This window comes from Agelaius phoeniceus, chromosome 1 (assembly GCF_051311805.1).
Source record: "Agelaius phoeniceus isolate bAgePho1 chromosome 1, bAgePho1.hap1, whole genome shotgun sequence".
NCBI classification, from domain to species: domain Eukaryota; kingdom Metazoa; phylum Chordata; class Aves; order Passeriformes; family Icteridae; genus Agelaius; species Agelaius phoeniceus.
The window spans coordinates 155,620,900-155,638,975 of record NC_135265.1 but is presented as its reverse complement, the minus strand read 5'-3'; the positions used below and the strand labels follow the sequence as shown (position 1 = coordinate 155,638,975).

At 62.1% G+C, this 18,076-nt stretch overlaps 1 protein-coding gene across 3 annotated transcripts; it reads left to right on the top strand.

The window, feature by feature from the left end:
* The first annotated feature begins 246 nt into the window (after positions 1-246).
* On the top strand, positions 247-17,441 carry SHARPIN (SHANK associated RH domain interactor). 3 transcript variants are annotated; one of them, XM_077189997.1, is made up of 14 exons: positions 255-515; positions 1,854-2,130; positions 3,426-3,578; positions 4,709-4,850; positions 7,254-7,344; positions 8,360-8,702; positions 9,761-9,894; positions 10,498-10,668; positions 12,541-12,701; positions 15,105-15,216; positions 16,052-16,231; positions 16,309-16,407; positions 16,514-16,657; positions 17,115-17,441. In XM_077189997.1, exons 1-14 carry the CDS (start codon positions 300-302, stop codon positions 17,193-17,195), a joined length of 2,304 nt encoding a protein of 767 aa, XP_077046112.1. In that variant the 5' UTR covers positions 255-299; the 3' UTR covers positions 17,196-17,441. The 3 variants fall into 3 exon arrangements, with proteins under 3 accessions (XP_077046119.1, XP_077046112.1, XP_077046123.1); XM_077190008.1 differs by lacking the exons at positions 255-515; positions 1,854-2,130 and adding an exon at positions 2,614-2,642; XM_077190004.1 differs by lacking the exons at positions 16,052-16,231; positions 16,309-16,407; positions 16,514-16,657; positions 17,115-17,441 and adding an exon at positions 15,932-16,012 and having other exon boundaries at positions 247-515.
* Positions 17,442-18,076: the final 635 nt, after the last annotated feature.

Below are 18,076 nucleotides of genomic sequence, written 5' to 3'. Positions count from 1 at the left end.
CACCGCCACGCCCACCTTTTATTGGCTGACACCAACGTCAATCCGCGCAGAGCCCGCGGCCCCGCCCACCGCGGGGGCGCTCGGCTCCCCTATTGGCTGGCGCGGACAAAGACGGGGGGAGCGCCTGTCAATCACAGCGGGGCGTGGCCGGGAGGGCGCGGCCATGGGCGTGGCCACGACGGAACGCTCCTCCCCCGGAACTCCCGCGCGCTCGGTCGCGTTTCCCGCCCGCTCCCCCGGAGGGGACCCCGTTGTCGACCGGACCGCGCGGGCGGGAGGCCGGAAGTGGCGGGGCCGCCATGGCGGCGCCCGGAGCGCCCGGGCCCGGCCCGGCCGCCGCCGCCTTTGCCACGGTGCTGATGGCGGCCCGGGCCGAGCTGGCCGCGCCCTGCCGCCTGCTGCCCGCCGCCGCCGCCGGCGCCGCGCTCCGCCTGCAGCTCAGCGTGCAACCGGGAGCCGACGGGCGGCGCCGCTTCCGCCTGGCGCTGCGGCGGGCGGAGGCGGGGGGCGGCGCGGTGAGGGGAAGGGGAGGGGGCGGGGGAGGGGCCCGGGGGGCGCCCCGGGGGTCGGGGGGAGGGGAGGGGGCGGGGAAATGGGGGGGGGGGGTTGGGGGGGCGCGGCCCGAGAGCCCGGAGGGAACGGGGGGGGGAACCGGGTTTGACCCGGGGGGGATCCGGGATTGGGGACCCGGGATTGTCCCCCCGGGATTGTCACCGTGGGATTGTCCCCCGGGATTGTCACCATGGGATTGTCCCCCCGGGATTGTCCCCTGTGATTGTCACCATGGGATTGTCACCATGGGATTGTCCCCGGGATTGTCCCCATGGGAATGACCCGGGATTGTCCCCATGGGATTGTCCCCCGTTATTTGTCCCCCAGAATTGTCCCCTCTGGATTGTCACCGTGAGATTGTCCCCCTGGTATTGTCCCCCGGGATTTTTTTCCCCCGGGGTTGTACCCAGGATTGTCCCATGGGATTGTCCCCATGGGAAATACCTGGGACCGTCCCTCGGGATTGTTCCCATGGGATTGTCCCCCCGGGATCGTCCCCATGGGAATTACCCGGGATTGTCCCCTGTGATTGTCACCGTGGGATTGTCCCCGGGATTGTCCCCTGTGATTGTCACCATGGGATTGTCCCCTCGGGATTGTCACCATGTGATTGTCCCCAGGGACTGTCTCCCCTCGAGGGGCCACGGGGTCCCTGGAGGGTCCCGGGCTTTGGGGAGTCCTGGGAGGTTTGGGAAGGGCAGGAACCCTGGGATTGTCCCGTGTCACCCCCAGCCAGGGACAAGGGACAGGGACAGGGACAGTGAGAGGCTCAGGGCACCCCAAAAGTGAGCAGAACCCTTCCAAAGTGGCCAGGGGCACCCTGAGGGTGGTCTGAGGGCACCCAAAGTGTCCCAAGGGTGACCAGGGCACTCAAAGGGGTGACCAGGGGACCCCAGGGGTGACCGGGCTCTCCCAGTGGGTCAGGGGGTGACCCGAGCCTGTGGTGACCCCATGGTGACCCCACACCTGTCCCCTCCTGTCCCTGTCCCCATCCCTGTCCCCTCTGTCCCCATCCCTGTCCCATCCTTGTTCCGGTCCCCTCCTGTCCCCATCCCTGTCCCTGTCCCCTTCTGTCCCATTCCTGTCCCCATCCCTGTCCCTGTCCCATCCCTGTCTCTGTGTCCCTGTCCCCATCATTGTTCCATCCCTATCCCTGTCCCATCCCTGTCCCATCTTTTCCCATCCCTGTCCCCATCCCTGTCCCCTCTGTCCCTGTCCCCACTGTCCCTGTACCCTCCTGTCCCCATCCCTGTCCCATCTCTGTCCCTGTCCCCTCTGCCCTTGTCCCCTGCTGTCCCCAGCCCCTGGCAGAGTGTGACCTGCGGGACGTTTCCTACCGCGTGTGTGGCCCCGCCAGCCACGAGCTGCAGCTGCCAGCGCTGGGGACACCAGCAGGGACATTGGGGACACCATCGGGGACACCAGCAGGGACAGCGCTGGGGACAGCAGCGGGGACAGCAGCGGAGCCACCATCGGGGACAGTGGCACAGGAGGTGGTGGCACTGAGGTTCCCCGAGGAGCGCGAGGCCCAGCAGTGGTGGACGGTGCTGAGCAGCTCCCTCAGGGAGGCACGGAGAGGTGGGACAGGGACATGGGGACATTGGGGACACTGGGGGGATTGGGGATACTGGGGACATTGGGGATATTGGGACATTGGGGTCACTGGGGACACTGGGGACACGGTGCTGAGCAGCTCCCTCAGGGAGGCACAGAGAGGTGGGACAGGGACATGGGGACACTGGGGGGACATTGGGGACACTGGGGGGACATTGGGGACACTGGGGACATTGGGGACACGGTGCTGAGCAGCTCCCTCAGGGAGGCACAGAGAGGTGGGACAGGGACATGGGGACACTGGGGACACTGGGGGGACATTGGGGGGATTGGGGATACTGGGGATGGGGGGACATGGGGACATCAGGGACCCTGGTGACATTGGGACATTGGGGACATTGAGGGGATTGGAGACAGTGGGGACACTGGGGGGACATTGGGGACATTGAGGACACTGGGGACACTGGAGGGACATTGGGGACACTGGGGAATTGGGGACATGGTGCTGAGCAGCTCCCTCAGGGAGGCACGGAGAGGTGGGACAGGGACATGGGGACACTGGGGACATTGGGGACACGGGGGGAATTGGGAATATGGGGACATTGGGGGACACTGGGGACATTGGGGACACTGTGGGGATCAGGGACATTGGGGACACTGGGGACACTGGGGGGACATTGGGATGTTGGGGACATTGGGGATGGGGGGACATGGGGACATCAGGGACCCTGGTGACATTGGGACATTGGGGGACACTGGGGACACTGGGGACATTGGGTACTGAGCAGCTCCCTCAGGGAGGCATGCAGAGGTGGGACAGGGACACTGGGGACACTGAGGGGACATTGGGGACACTGGGGGGACATTGGGGACATGAGGACATTGGGGGGATTGGGGATACTGGGGACATTGGGGACATTGGGGACACCAAGGGGACACTGGGCACATTGGGGACACTGGGGACATTGGGGGACTTGGGGACACTGGGGGACATTGGGGACACGGTGCTGAGCAGCTCCCTCAGGGAGGCACAGAGAGGTGGGACTTAGGGGACACTGGGGACACTGAGGGGACACTGGGCACATTGGGGACACTGAGGGGACACTGGGGACATTGGGGACATGAGGACATTGGGGGGATTGGGGATACTGGGGACATTAGGGACATTGGGGACATTGGGGACACCAAGGGGACATTGGGCACATTGGGGACATTGGCGGACACTGGGGACGGGGCACAGTAGTGCCAGTGGGAAGAGTGGGGACAGCGGGGACAGTGGTGACAGCAGCGACAGCCCCGTCCCTGCCGTGCTCCCGCAGCCGCCGAGGGCGACACCACGGGGACATCGCTGGTGCCACCACCCACGGGGACATCTCTGGTGCCACCGCCCGCGGGGACATCGCTGGTGCCACCGGCCGAGGGTCCCGAGCAGGACGCGGAGGAGGCGCAGGTCCTGGAGCTGGCCCAGACAGGTGACATGGGGACTGGGCTGGGACACGCCAGGGACACGCCAGGGACATGCCAGGGACACACCAGGGACACGCCAGGAACTCGGGGTGGGACACATCAGGGCCACCCCAGGGCCACCCTGGCCATGGGACACACCAGGGCCACCCCAGGGCCACCCCGGCCTGTCCTGGAGTCTGGGACACACCAGGGCCACCTGAGCCTGTCCCCAAGTGCCACCTGTGCAGGGATGGCGGGGGGACAGCCCTTCCCAGGGGGACATTCCCTGAAATGCCCCCGGAACCTCCCCTGGGGTCACCTCCTGTCCCCACAGTGTCCCCATGGGCCAGTCCTGCCCCGGGGCTGGGGGTGCCACCCAGCAGTGTCACCCTGGTGTCCCCATGCCCACTCTGAGGGGTTGGGGGGTGTCACCCTCAGTGTTCCCAGTGTCCCCCATGTGTCCCCATGCCCGCTCTGGGTGCCATCCCTGTGTCCCTGTGTGTCCCCATGCCCGCTCTGGGTGCCATCCCTGTATCCTTGTGTGTCTCTGTGTGTCCCCTGTGTGTCCCTGTGTGTCCCTGTGTGTCCCCATGTCTGCTCTGGGTGCCATCCCCGTGTCCCCTGTGTGTCCCTGTGTGTCCCTGTGTGTCCCAGTGTGTCCCCATGCTCTCTTTGGGTGCCATCCCTGTATCCCCGTGTGTCCCCTGTGTGTCCCCTGTGTGTCCCTGTGTGTCCCTATGCCCACTCTGGGTGCCATCCCCGTGTCCCTGTGTGTCCACTATGTGTTCCTGCGTGTCCCCATGCCCGCTCTGGGTGCCATCCCCATGTCCCCTGTGTGTCCCTGTGTGTCCCCCTCCCTGCTCTGGGTGCCATCCCCGTGTCCCCTGTGTGTCCCCTGTGTGTCCCCGTGTGTCCCTGTGTGTCCCTGTGTGTCCCCATGTGTCCCCATGCCCGCTCTGGGTGCCATCCCCATGTCCCCATGCCCGCTCTGGGTGCCATCCCCGTGTCCCCATGTGTCCCCTGTGTGTCCCTGTGTGTTCCTGCGTGTCCCCATGCCCACTCTGGATGCCATCCCCATGTCCCTGTGTGTCCCTGTGTGTCCCTGTGTGTCCCCCTGCCCACTCTGGGTGCCATCCCCGTGTCCCCATGTCCCCAGAGGAGCTGGCCCTGCGGCTGGCCGAGGCCATCACCTTTGGGGACGAGGCGGTAGCAGCGCAGAGCGCGGTGGCGCTGGCCCGGCGGCACGCGGAGCTGAGCGTGAGCCTGCGCCACAGGGACGCGCCCGGGGGCCACCTCAGGTGGGGAGCCTGCCTTGCCTTCCTCAGCATCACCATCCTCATCCTCATCCTCATCCCCGTCCTCTGGCCCTGCCTTCCTCGTCATCCTCATCCTCTGCCTTCCTCATCACCCTCATCATCCTCATCGCTGTCATCCTCATCCCCGTCCTCTGCCTTCCTTATCGTCCTCATCTTCTGCCTTCTTCATCATTCTCATCATTGTCATCCTCATCCCCATCCTCTGCCTCTGCCTTCCTCCTCATCCTCATCCTCATCCTCTGCCTTCATCACCCTCATCATCCTCGTCACTCTCATCCTCATCCCCTGCCTTCTTCATCACCCTCATCATCGTCATCATTGTCATCCTCATCCCCATCCTCTGCCTTCCTTATCATCCTCATCCTCTGCCTTCTTCATCATCCTCATCATCCTCATCATTGTCATCCTCATCCCCGTCCTCTGCCTTCCTTATCATCCTCATCTTCTGCCTTCTTCATCATCCTCATCGTCATCCTCATCCCCATCCTCTGCCTCTGCCTTCCTCATCCTCATTATCCTCATTCCCATCATCCTCATCCCCATGCTCTGACTTCCTCAGCAGCATCGTCATCATCCTCATCATTGTCTTCCTCATCCCTGTCCTCTGCCCCTGCCTTCCTCATCCTCACCACCCTCATCATTGTCATCCTCATCCCCTTTTCTCTACCTTTCTCATCATCCTCATCGTCATCATCCTCATTACCCTCATCCCCATGCTCTGCCTTCCTCAGCATCATCATCATCATCATCATCCTCATCCCTGTCCTCTGCCTTCCTCATCCTCATGCTCTGCTTTCCTCCTCATTATTGTCATCCTCATCTCCCCATTCTCTGCCCCTGCCTTCCTTGTCATCCTCATCCTCTGCCTTCCTCATTGTCATCATCCTTATCCCCATCGTCTGCCTTCCTCATCATCATCGTCTGCCCTTGCCTTCCTCATCTTCATCATCCCCATGTTCATCCTCATCCTCTGCCCCTGCCTTCCCCATCCTCATCACCCTCATCGTCATCCTCATCCCCACCCACTGCCTTTCTCATCCTCATCATCATCATCACCCTTGTCCTCATCCTCATCCTCATCCTCTCCCCCTGCCTTCCTCATCAACATCATCCCGTTACCTCCCATGTTCCCAGCATGCCAAACCCCAATCCCAATCCCATATCCCATATCCCATATCCCATATCCCATATCCCATATCCCATATCCCATATCCCATATCCCATTATCTCTCCCCATTCCCAGCATGCTGTACCCCACACCCCAAACTCCACACCACATAGCCTACATCCCCAATCCCAAACCCCAATCCCAGCCCCAATCCCAAACCCCAATCCCATTATCTCTCCCCGTTCCCAGCATGCCATACCCCAATCCCAATCCCCAAACCCCAATCCCAAACCCCAATCCCAAACCCCAATCCCATTATCTCTCCCTGTTCCCAGCATGCCATACCCCAATCCCAATCCCCAAACCCCAATCCCAAACCCCAATCCCAAACCCCAATCCCATTATGTCTCTCCCCCTTCCCAGCATGCCATACCTAAACCCCAAACCCCACACCCCAAATCCCAAACCCCAATCCCATATCCCAAATCCCATATCCCATTATCCCATATCCCATATATCCCATTATCTCTGCCCCATTCCCAGCATGCTGTACCAAATCCCAATCCCATATATCCCATATAACCCATATATCCCATATATCCCATATATCCCATATATCCCATTATCTCTGCCCCATTCCCAGCATGCTGTATCCCAAACACCAATCCCATATCCCAAACCCCATACTCCAAACCCCATATATCCCATTATGTCTCTCCCCCTGGTTCCCAGCATTCCGTACCCACACCCCACAAACCAATCCCATATTCCATATACCATATCCCACACCCCAAACCCCAATCCCATATATCCCATTGTCTCTCCCCCTGGTTCCCAGCATGCCGTACCCCAATCCCCAGTCCCAAATCCCAATCCCATATCCTGCACCCCATATCCCATATCCCAATCCCAAACCCCAATCCCATATATCCCATATATCCCATATATCCCATATATCCCATTGTCTCTCCCCCTGGTTCCCAGCATGCCGTACCCACACCCCACACCCCAAACCCCAATCCCATATATGCCATATATGCCATATATCCCATACATCCCATATACCCCATATATCCCATATCCATATATCCCATATATTCCATATATCCCATATATCCCATATATCCCATATATCCCATATCCTAAATCCCAAATCCCATATATCCCATATCCCATTATCTCTCCCCCTGGCTCCCAGCATGCCGTACCCACACCCCTAACCCCAATCCCATATATCCCATATATCCCATATATCCCGTATATCCCATACATCCCAGCATGCCGGTGGGGGTGGAGGACGCCACATCCTCGGCCAGCATCACCCTGCGGGTGCAGCCCCACATCACCATCGGCACCCTCAAGGAGCAGGTACGGACACCTGGGGACACCTGGGGCCACCCGCAGGTCAGCTGGGGTCATTCGAGGCCACTGAGGTTGTCCAGGATCACCTGGGACCACCTGGGACCACCTGGGGTCAGCTGGGGCCACCTGGGGTCACCCAGGATTACCTGGGGTCACCTGGGGGGAATGGGGTCACCTGGGAGCCAGGCCAGCTCCTGCTCTGCAGGACCAGGATCCCTGGGGTGTCACCTGGGATCTCACCTGGGGTTTTACCTGGGGTCCCATATGGGATCTCTCCCGGATCTAACCCAGGGCTCACCTGAGGCTCACCTGGAGCTCCCCTGGGATCTCCCCTGGGGTTTTTGTCCGGGAGCTCACCTGGGATCTCCCCCAGGATGTCCCCTGGGATTGCCCCCAGGCTCTCCCCAGGATCTCCCCCAGTATCTGCCCAGGGTTCCCTCAGGATCCCTCAGGATCTCCCTGGGATCTCCCAGGATTTCTCCAGGTTCTCCCAGGATCCCCCATGGGATCCCCGCCAATCCCTTGTGATCCCTGATCCTCCAGGTGTTCCATGAGTAGGGGTTCCCCCCTGATCCTCCCTGATCCCATAGGATCCCCCCCGATCCCCCAGGTGTTCCACAGGTACAGGTTCCCTTGTCCCCCCAATCCCATAGGATCCCCCTGATCCCCGCAGGTGTTTTGGTTGTACAGGTTCCTCCTGAACCCATAGGATCCCCCTGATCCCGTATGATCCCCCCTCATCCCCAGGTGTTCCACAAGTACAGGTTCCCCCCAGATCCCATAGGATCCCCCCCGATCCCCTCTGATCCCTCAGGTGTTCCATGGGTACAGGTTCCCCTTGTGCCCCCAATCCCATAGGATCCCTGTCCCTGCAGATGTTTTGGGTGTACAGGTTCCCCCTGATCCCATAGGATCCCCCCGATCCCCCGTGATCCCCCCGATCCCCAGGTGTTCCGCGAGTACGGGTTCCCCCTGATCCCATAGGATCCCCCCGATCCCCCGTGATCCCCCCGATCCCCAGGTGTTCCGCGAGTACGGGTTCCCGCCCTCGGCACAGCGCTGGATCATCGGGCAGAGCCTGTGCCGGGACGGGCGCAGCCTGGCCTCCTACGGCATCCGCCGCGACGGCGACCCCGCCTTCCTCTTCCTCCTCTCGGCACGGCCGCCGCCGGAACCGGCACCGGCACCGGGAGCGGCCCCGGGAGCGGCCCCTGGAGCAGCAGCGGGAGCGGCCCCGGCTCCAGGAGCGGCCCCGGCCCCGGCGGGCCCCGAGCGGCAGCGGGAGCTGCAGGCGCAGGAGCTGCTGCACGCCACGGGGCTGCACGGGGACGGGGACGGACACGGGGATGGAGCACCGGGAGCAGGTACGGGGCTGGAGCCTTCCTCAGCATCAGCCTCAGCCTGTTCCTTCCTCAGCAGCGGCCTCAGCCTGCTCCTTCCTCAGCATCATCCTCAGCCTGCTCCTTCCTCATCATCATCCTCAGTCTGCTCCTTCCTCATCATCATCCTCAGTCTGCTCCTTCCTCATCATCGTCCTCAGCCTGCTCCTTCCTCATCATCATCCTCAGCCTGCTCCTTCCTCAGCAGCGTCCCCACCCTGCTCCTTCCTCAGCATCATCCTCAGCCTGCTCCTTCCTCACCATCCTCAGCCCTCTCCTTCCTCAGCATCATCCTCAGCCTGCTCCTTCCTCATCATCATCCTCAGTTTGCTCCTTCCTCATCATCATCCTCAGTCTGCTCCTTCCTCATCATCGTCCTCAGCCTGCTCCTTCCTCATCATCATCCTCAGCCTGCTCCTTCCTCACCATTCTCAGCCTGCTGCTGCTTCTGCTCCTTCCTCATCATCCTCAGCCTGCTCCTTCCTCAGCATCGTCCTCAGCCTGCTCCTGCTCCTGCTCCTTCATCATTGTCCTGCTCCTTCCTCATCATCATCCTCAGCCTGCCCCTTCCTCACCACCATCAGCCTGCTGCTCCTGCTTCTGCTCCTTCCTCATCATCCTCAGCCTGCTCCTTCCTCACCATTCTCATGGTGCTGCTCCTGCCCCTTCCTCATTGTCCTCCTTCATCATCCTGCTCTTGCTTATTCCTCCTCTTGCTGCTCTTGCTCTTGCTTCTTCTTCATCATCCTCATTCCTGCTACTCCTGCTCCTGCTTGTTTCTCATCCTGCTGCTCCTGCACTTTCCTTACCTGGCCCAGGTACGGCTGACAGAGCCTTTGTCACCATCCTCCTGTCCCTTCCTCCTCACCCTCATCTTCCTCCTGCTTCTCTTGCTTCCTCATCCTGTTCCTTCCTCCTCATCCTCACACTATTCCTGTTTGTTTTTCATCATCCTGCTCCTTCTTCATCATTCTCCTCCACCTGCTCCTGTTCCTTCCTTCTCTTTTCTCCATCTCCTTCCTCCCGTGTCCGGCTGTCCCCAGGCCGTGTCCCCGAGGAGCCCCCGGAGCGGATGGACATTGGGGACATCCGGGATCACCTGGACTCGCTGCAGCTCTGGGACAGCGCGGGGACCCCGCCCACGGGCCCTGAGCCCCGCCCACCCTCACCTGAGCAGGTACGGGGGGGTCCTGTCCTGATCCCCATCCCTGATCCCCATCCTGATCCCTGATCCTGATTCCAGTCCCTGATCCCAGTCCCAGTGTTTCAGGGTGGACACAGCCCCCAGGCACTGCCCACCCACACCTGACCGGGCTGTGAGATGTGCCCTGTTCCTGTTCCCAATCCCATTCCCAATCCCGTTCCCATTCCCATTCCCAGGCAGGCTGGCCATGCCCCCAGCCGCCTTCTCAATCCCATTCCCAATCCCAGCCCTGTTCCCAATCCCAATCCTGTTCCCATTCCCATTCCCAGGCAGGCTGGCTGTGCCCCCAGCCCAAATCCTGTTCCCAATCCTGTTCCCAATCCCATTCCCATTCCCAGGGCTGGCCGTCCCTGCGGTGCACGTTCCTGAACAAGCCAACCCGGCTGGGCTGTGAGATGTGCCCTGTTCCCAATCCCAATAATTCCCAATCCCAATAATTCCCAATCCCGTTCCAAATCCCAGGGCTGGCTGTGCCCCTGGTGCACGTTCCTAAACAAGCCCACCCAGCTGGGATGTGAGATGTGCCCCGTTCCCAATCCCAATCCCAATAATTCCCAATCCCATTCCCGTTCCCAGGGCTGGCCGTGCCCCCAGTGCACGTTCCTGAACAAGCCCACCCGGCCGGGCTGTGAGATGTGCAGCGCCCCCCGGCCCGAGGGGTACCGTGTGCCCGGGGGGCACCGCCCCGACCCCGCCGAGCTGCGGCGGCTGCAGAGGGAGCGCGACGGGACCCGGCAGTGCCAGCAGGTATGGGAGCTATGGGATCTATGGGATATATGGGATCTATGGGATATGGGAGCTATGGGATATGGGATCAATGGGATCAGCGCGACGGGACCCGGCAGTGCCAGCAGGTATGGGGGCTATGGGATGTGGGAGATATGGGATATGGGATCAACGGGATATGGGATCAATGGGATATGGGAGCTATGGGATATGGGATCAATGGGATATGGGAGCTATGGGATATGGGATCAATGGGATATGGGAGCTATGGGATATGGGATCAGCGTGACAGGACCCAGCAGTGCCAGCAGGTATGGGAGCTATGGGATATGGGAGCTATGGGATCTATGGGATCAATGAGATATAGGGATCTATGGGATCAGCGTGACGGGATCCGGCAGTGCCAGCAGGTATGGGAGCTATGGGATATGGGAGCTATGGGATCTATGGGATCAATGAGATATAGGGATCTATGGGATCAGCGTGACAGGACCCGGCAGTGCCAGCAGGTATGGGAGCTATGGGATATGGGATCTATAGGATCTATGGGATCAGCGCGACGGGACCCGGCAGTGCCAGCAGGTACTGTGGGGTCTGTGGGACCAATGGGATATGGGATCTATGGGATCAAGATGACAGGACCCAGCAGTGCCAGCAGGTATGGGGGCTATGGGATATGGGATCTATAGGATCAATGAGATATGGGAATCAATGGGATCAGCGCGATGGGTCATGACAGTGCCAGCAGGTATGGGGGCTATGGGGTCAGTGGGGTCTATGGGATTAATCAATGGGATATGGGATCAGCGCGACGGGACCTGGCAGTGCCAGCGGGTACAGGGGCAGTGAGGTCAATGGGATCTATGGGATATGGGATCTATGGGATCAGTGTGACAGGACACAGCAGTGCCAGCAGGTAGGGGGATTATGGGATCTGTGGGGTATGGGATCAATGGGATATGGGATCAGTGTGGTGGGACGCGGCAGTGCCAGTGGGTATGGGGGCTGTGGCGTCAATGGGATCTATGGGATATGGGATCAAGGCGACAGGAATGGCAGTGCCAGCAGGTACTGCTTAGGGTATGGGGTCTATGGGATTTGGGATCAGTGGGATCTATGGGATCAGTGCAATGGGACCCACCAGTGCCAGCAGGTATGGGGTCACCAGGGTCAATGGGATCTATGGGATCCACGGGATATGGGATCAATGTGGTATGGGATCGATGGGGTATGAGATCAATGGGGTATGGGATCAGCGTGACAGGACACACATTTTCCAATTATTCCCATTTTCCCCATTTTTTCCCCCATTCCCCGGCACTGGAGGTGGAGCGTCAGCAGAACCTAGTGCAGCCGCTCCCATTTTCCCATTTTTCCTGGGATTTTTCCCCATTTTTTTCACAATTTTTCCCATTTTTTCCATTTTTCTAATTTTTCCCGTTTTCTCCATTTTTTCCCCCATTCCCAGGCTCCAGAGGCGGAGCGTCAGCAGAACCTGGCGCAGCTGCTGCTCCCGTTTTCGTATTTTTCCTGGGTTTTATCCCCATTTTTCCCCTATTTTTCCCGGGGTTTTTTCCCACTTTTCCCGTTTTTTTTCCCATTTTTCCCATTTTCCCGGTTTTTCTCCCCAGGCGCAGGAGGCAGAGCAGCAGCAGAACCTGGGACAGCTGCTGCTCCCATTTTTCCCATTTTCCCCGGGGTTTTTTCCCATTTTTCCCGGTTTTTTTCCCATTTTTCCCATTTTCTCGGTTTTTCTCCCCAGGCGCTGGAGGCGGAGCGGCAGCAGAACCTGGCACAGCTGCTGCTCCCATTTTTCCCATTTTCCCCGGGTTTTTTTCCCATTTTTCCCGGTTTTTTTCCCATTTTGCCCATTTTCCCGGTTTTTTTCCCCAGGCGCTGGAGGCGGAGCGGCAGCAGAACCTGGCGCAGCTGCTGCGGGCGGAGGAGGCGGGGCTGGTGCTGAACCCGGAGCCGCTCGAGTGCGGGATCTGCCTGCAGGAGGTGCCGGCGGGCCGGGCCGTGCTGCTGCGCGACTGCCTGCACAGCTTCTGCCGGTACCGGCGCACCGGGCACACCTGGGATACACCTGGGATATACCTGGGATACACTGGGATTCAACGGGACACACCTGGGATACACCTGGGCACACCTGGGATAGACTGGGATACACTGGGATTCAACGGGACACACCTGGGATACACCTGGGCACACCTGGGCACACCCGGGATAGACTGGGATACACCGCGATAGACCTGGGATACACCTGGGCACACATGGGCACACCTGGGATAGACTGGGATACAGTGGGATTCAACGGGACACACCTGGGATACACCTGGGATATACCTGGGATACACCTGGGCACACCTGGGATACACCTGGGCACACCTGGGCACACCCGGGATAGACTGGGATACACCTGGGATACACCTGGGCACACCTGGGATAGACTGGGATACACTGGGATTCAACGGGACACACCTGGGATACACCTGGGCACACATGGGCAACACAGGGATACAGCTGGGATAGACCGGGATACACCTGGGCGCATCTGGGATACACCTGGGACACACCTGGGATATACCTGGGATACACCTGGGCACACCCGAGATAGACCGGGATACACCGGGATAGACCTGGGATACACCTGGACACACCTGGGATAGACTGGGATTCAACGGGACACACGTGGGATACACCTGGGCACATGTGGGCAACACAGGGATACAGCTGGGATAGACCAGGATACACCTGGGCACATCTGGGCACATCTGGATAGACCTGAGATACACCTGGGCACACCTGGACACAGCTGGGATACACCTGGGATACACCAGGATAGACTGGGATACACCTGGGATACACCTGAGCACACCTGGGATACACCTGGGGGCACCTGGGCACACGTGGGCAACACAGGGATACTGGTGGGATAGACTGGGATACACCTGGGCGCATCTGGGCACATTTGGGATACACCTGGGACACATCTGGGCACACATGGGATACACTTAGGACACACCTGGGACACACTTAGGACACACAGACTGGGATACACCTGGGCACAGCTGGATAGACCTGGGATACACCTGGGCACACCTGGACACAGCTGGGATACACCGGGGATACACCTGGGATAGACTGGGACACACCTGGGATACACCTGGGACCCTTGGGACACCCCCAGGACCCCCCACCCACCTTTGGAGTGACCCAGCGCTGGGGACCCCCCCCTCCCCATTGCCATGAGCGGTCCCAGCATCCCTTGGCCCCAGAGTGACCACTGACCCCCCCCCTTGCAGTGACCGGCCCCAAGAGCCGCCCCAAGCCCCCCACACCACCCCAGTGACCACCCCAGTGACCATCCCAGTGACCACCCCTGACACCCCCACACCACCCCAGTGACCACCCCAGTGACCACCGCAGTGACCACCGCAGTGACCATCCCAGTGACCACCCCTGACACCCCCACACCACCCCAGTGACCACCGCAGTGACCACCCCTGACACCTCCACACCACCACCCCAGTGACCATCCCAGTGACCACCCCTGACACCCCCACACCACCCCAGTGACCACCGCAGTGACCACCCCTGACACCTCCACACCACCACCCCAGTGACCATCCCAGTGACCATCCCAGTGACCACCCCAGTGACCATCCCAGTGACCACCCTCACACCACCCCAGTGACCATCCTAATGACCATCCCAGTGACCACCCCAGTGACCACCCCAGTGACCACCCCTGCCCCCCACACCACCCCAGTGACCACCCCTGACACCCCAGTGACCACCCCAGTGACCATCCCTGACACCCCCACACCACCCCAGTGACCACCGCAGTGACCACCGCAGTGACCATCCCAGTGACCACCCCTGACACCCCCACACCACCCCAGTGACCACCGCAGTGACCACCCCTGACACCTCCACACCACCACCCCAGTGACCATCCCAGTGACCACCCCTGACACCCCCACACCACCCCAGTGACCACCGCAGTGACCACCCCTGACACCTCCACACCACCACCCCAGTGACCATCCCAGTGACCATCCCAGTGACCACCCCAGTGACCATCCCAGTGACCACCCTCACACCACCCCAGTGACCATCCTAATGACCATCCCAGTGACCACCCCAGTGACCACCCCAGTGACCACCCCTGCCCCCCACACCACCCCAGTGACCACCCCTGACACCCCAGTGACCACCCCAGTGACCATCCCTGACACCCCCACACCACCCCAGTGACCATCCCAGTGACCACCCCTGACACCCCAGTGACCATCCCATGACCACTACCCCCACTCCATCCCAGTGACCATCCCTCAGCCCCCCCTAGTGTCCCTCACCCCCCGGTGTCCCTCACCCCCCCGGTGTCCCTGAGCCCCCCAGTGCCCCCCCCCCGGTGTCCCTCATCCCCGCCCCGGTGTCGCCGCTGTCCCCAGGGAGTGCCTGCGGCAGGTGATCAACTTCAGCGAGGAGCCGGTGGTGGCCTGTCCCTTCCGCGATGTCACCTACGCCTGCGGCAGCCACCTGCAGGAGCGCGAGATCCGCGCGGTGCGCGCCGGGAGGGGACGGGGGGACCGGGAGGGACCGAGAGGGACCGGGGGGGTCACAGCCACCCCCGCGCGGGGGGGCTCCCAGGGGACTGGGCTGTCCCCTGGGGTAGGGCTGGGGTCCCCAAGGTTGGGTGACAGTGACTCAGGGGGTCCCCAAGGGTGAGTGACAGTGACTCAGGGGGTCCCCAAGGGTGGGTGACAGTGACTTGGGGGTCCCCCAAGGGTGGGTGACAGTGACTCAGGGGGTCCCCATGGGTGGGTGACATTGACTCAGTGGTCCCAAAGCCACCCCTGGCGCAGGAGCTGATGACTCAGGGGTCCCCACGGAGTGAGTGACAGTGACATGGGGCCCCCAAAGGAGGGTGACAGTGACTCAGGAGGTCCCCATGGAGTGGGTGACAGAGACTTGGGGGTCCCCAAGGCTGGGTGACAGTGGCTCAGGGGTCCCCAAGGCCACCTCTCTCATGTCCCCGTGTCCCCAGCTGCTGTCCCCTGAGGAGCCCGCATGGGGGCTGGCCCAGGGTCCCCAAGGGTGGGTGATGGTGACTCAGGGGGTCCCAGTGCCATCCCCCCCTATGTCCCCAGTGTCGCAGCTGCTGTCCCCCGAGGAACATGCACAGTTCCTGGAGCGGGGGCTGGCGCTGGCTCAGGGTGGGTGACTCAGGGGTCCCAATGCCATCACCCCAATGTCGCCAATGTCCCCAATGTCGCAGCTGCTGTCCCCCGAGGAGCACGCGCAGTTCCTGGCGCGGGGGCTGGCGCTGGCTCAGGGCGGGTGACTCAGGGGTCCCAATGTCGTGTCCCCAATGTCGCCAATGTCCCCAATGTCGCAGCTGCTGTCCCCCGAGGAGCACGCGCGGTTCCTGGCGCGGGGGCTGGCGCTGGCCGAGCGCCGCAGCCGGAACAGTTTCCACTGCCGGGGCCGGGACTGCCCGGGCTGGTGCTTCTACGAGGACGCCGTGAACGAGTTCCGGTGCCCGGTCTGCGGGGCCCTCAACTGCCTCCTGTGCAAGGTCAGCCCGGGGGGGTCCCGCGGGGGTCCGGGGGGGGGGTCCCGGGGGTCCCGCACTGACCCCCCCGGCCCCCCCAGGCCATCCACGAGGGCCAGAACTGCCGGCAGTACCAGGACGAGCTGCAGCTGCGGGCGCTGCACGACGCGGCCGCTCGCCAGACGCGGGACATGCTGCAGGTGGGTGCGGGGGTGCTGCAGGTGGGGTGGGTGGGTGCGGGGGGGGGCTAGGGGGGGTCCGGAGGGGTCCCCGTGGCCCTGACCCCCCCTCCGGACCCCTCCCCAGACGCTGGTGCAGCGGGGCGAGGCCATGCACTGCCCCACGTGCCACATCGTGGTGCAGAAGAAGGACGGGTGCGACTGGATCCGCTGCACCGTGTGCCAGACCGAGATCTGCTGGGTCACCAAGGGACCCCGCTGGGGACCGGCGGTGAGGGGGGGACCCGGGGGGGTTTGGGGTGAGCAGGGATCCGGGGGGGGTCCTGGGGGTGTCTCGAGGGGGTCTGAGATGAGGAGGGGTCACCAAGGGCTGTGCTGGGGGTCTTGAGATGATGGGGGACCCCAGGGTGAGGGGGGACACAGAGTGACCCCACGGTGTGGGGGGGACACAGAATGACCCCAGGGTGACCCCAGGGTGAGGAGAGGGGCACAGAGTGACCCCAGGGTGACCCCAGGGTGAGGAGGGGGACACAGAATGACCCCAGGGTGACCCCGAGCATGGGGGGGACACAGAGTGACCCCAGGGTGACCCCAGGGTGAGGAGGGGGACACAGAGTGACCCCAGGGTGACCCCGAGCATGGGGGGGACACAGAGTGACCCCAGGGTGACCCCAGGGTGAGGGGGGGACACAGAGTGACCCCAGCTGACCCCTCCCCTGTCCCCGCAGGGCCCCGGTGACACCAGCGGTGGCTGTCGCTGCAACGTCAATGGCCAGAGGTGCCACCCCCGGTGCCAGAACTGCCACTGACCCCCCCCCCGGGGACACCGAGGGACAGACGGACAGATGGACAGAGCTGGCACCGGGCCGGAAACGCCTGAGGGCTCCGGGAGGGGCCACGTCCAACGGGGATGGAGAGAGAGGACACAGGGACAGACTGACAGGATGGACACATGGACAGAGCCAAGGATGGACACTGGGACGGCCTCGGGGCGTGGAGGGGCCACCGGGGGGCCCCGGGACCCGCGGGGGGCCCAATAAAGCCACTGAGTGTCACAGGCTGGCACTGGCACTGCCACCCGCGTGGGGACAGGAACACGGGGACAACCCTGCACTGCCACCCGCGTGGGGACAGGGACACGGGGACACCTCTGGCATGGGGACAGGGACACCCCTGGCACTGCCACCCACGTGGGGACAGCGACACGGGGACAGGGATATGGGAACAGCCCCGGTGTGGGAACAGGGACACGGGGACAACCCTGGCACAGCCACTGGCATGGGGACAGGGACACAGGGACACACCTGGCATGGGGACAGGGACACCCCTGGCACTGCCAGCAGCGTGGGGACAGGGACATAGGGACAGCCCCAGTGTGGGGACAGGGACACAGGGATCACTTTGGCACGGCCACTGGTGTGGGGACAGGGACACAGGGGTCACCCCAGCATGGGGACAGGGATGGGGACAACGAGTGGACAGAGGTCACTCCTGGCATGGGGACAGGGACAGGGTCAGGGTCAGAGGTCACTCCCAGGATGGGTCAAGGGGAGCTGGCACTGAATGAGACCCCAAAGCCAGCGAGGGCTGCAGTGGGGACACGGCACCGGCACAGCCTGGGCTGGGCAGGGCCTGGGCAAAGACTGACCCACAGACTGACCCACAGACTGACCCATGGTCTGACCCACAG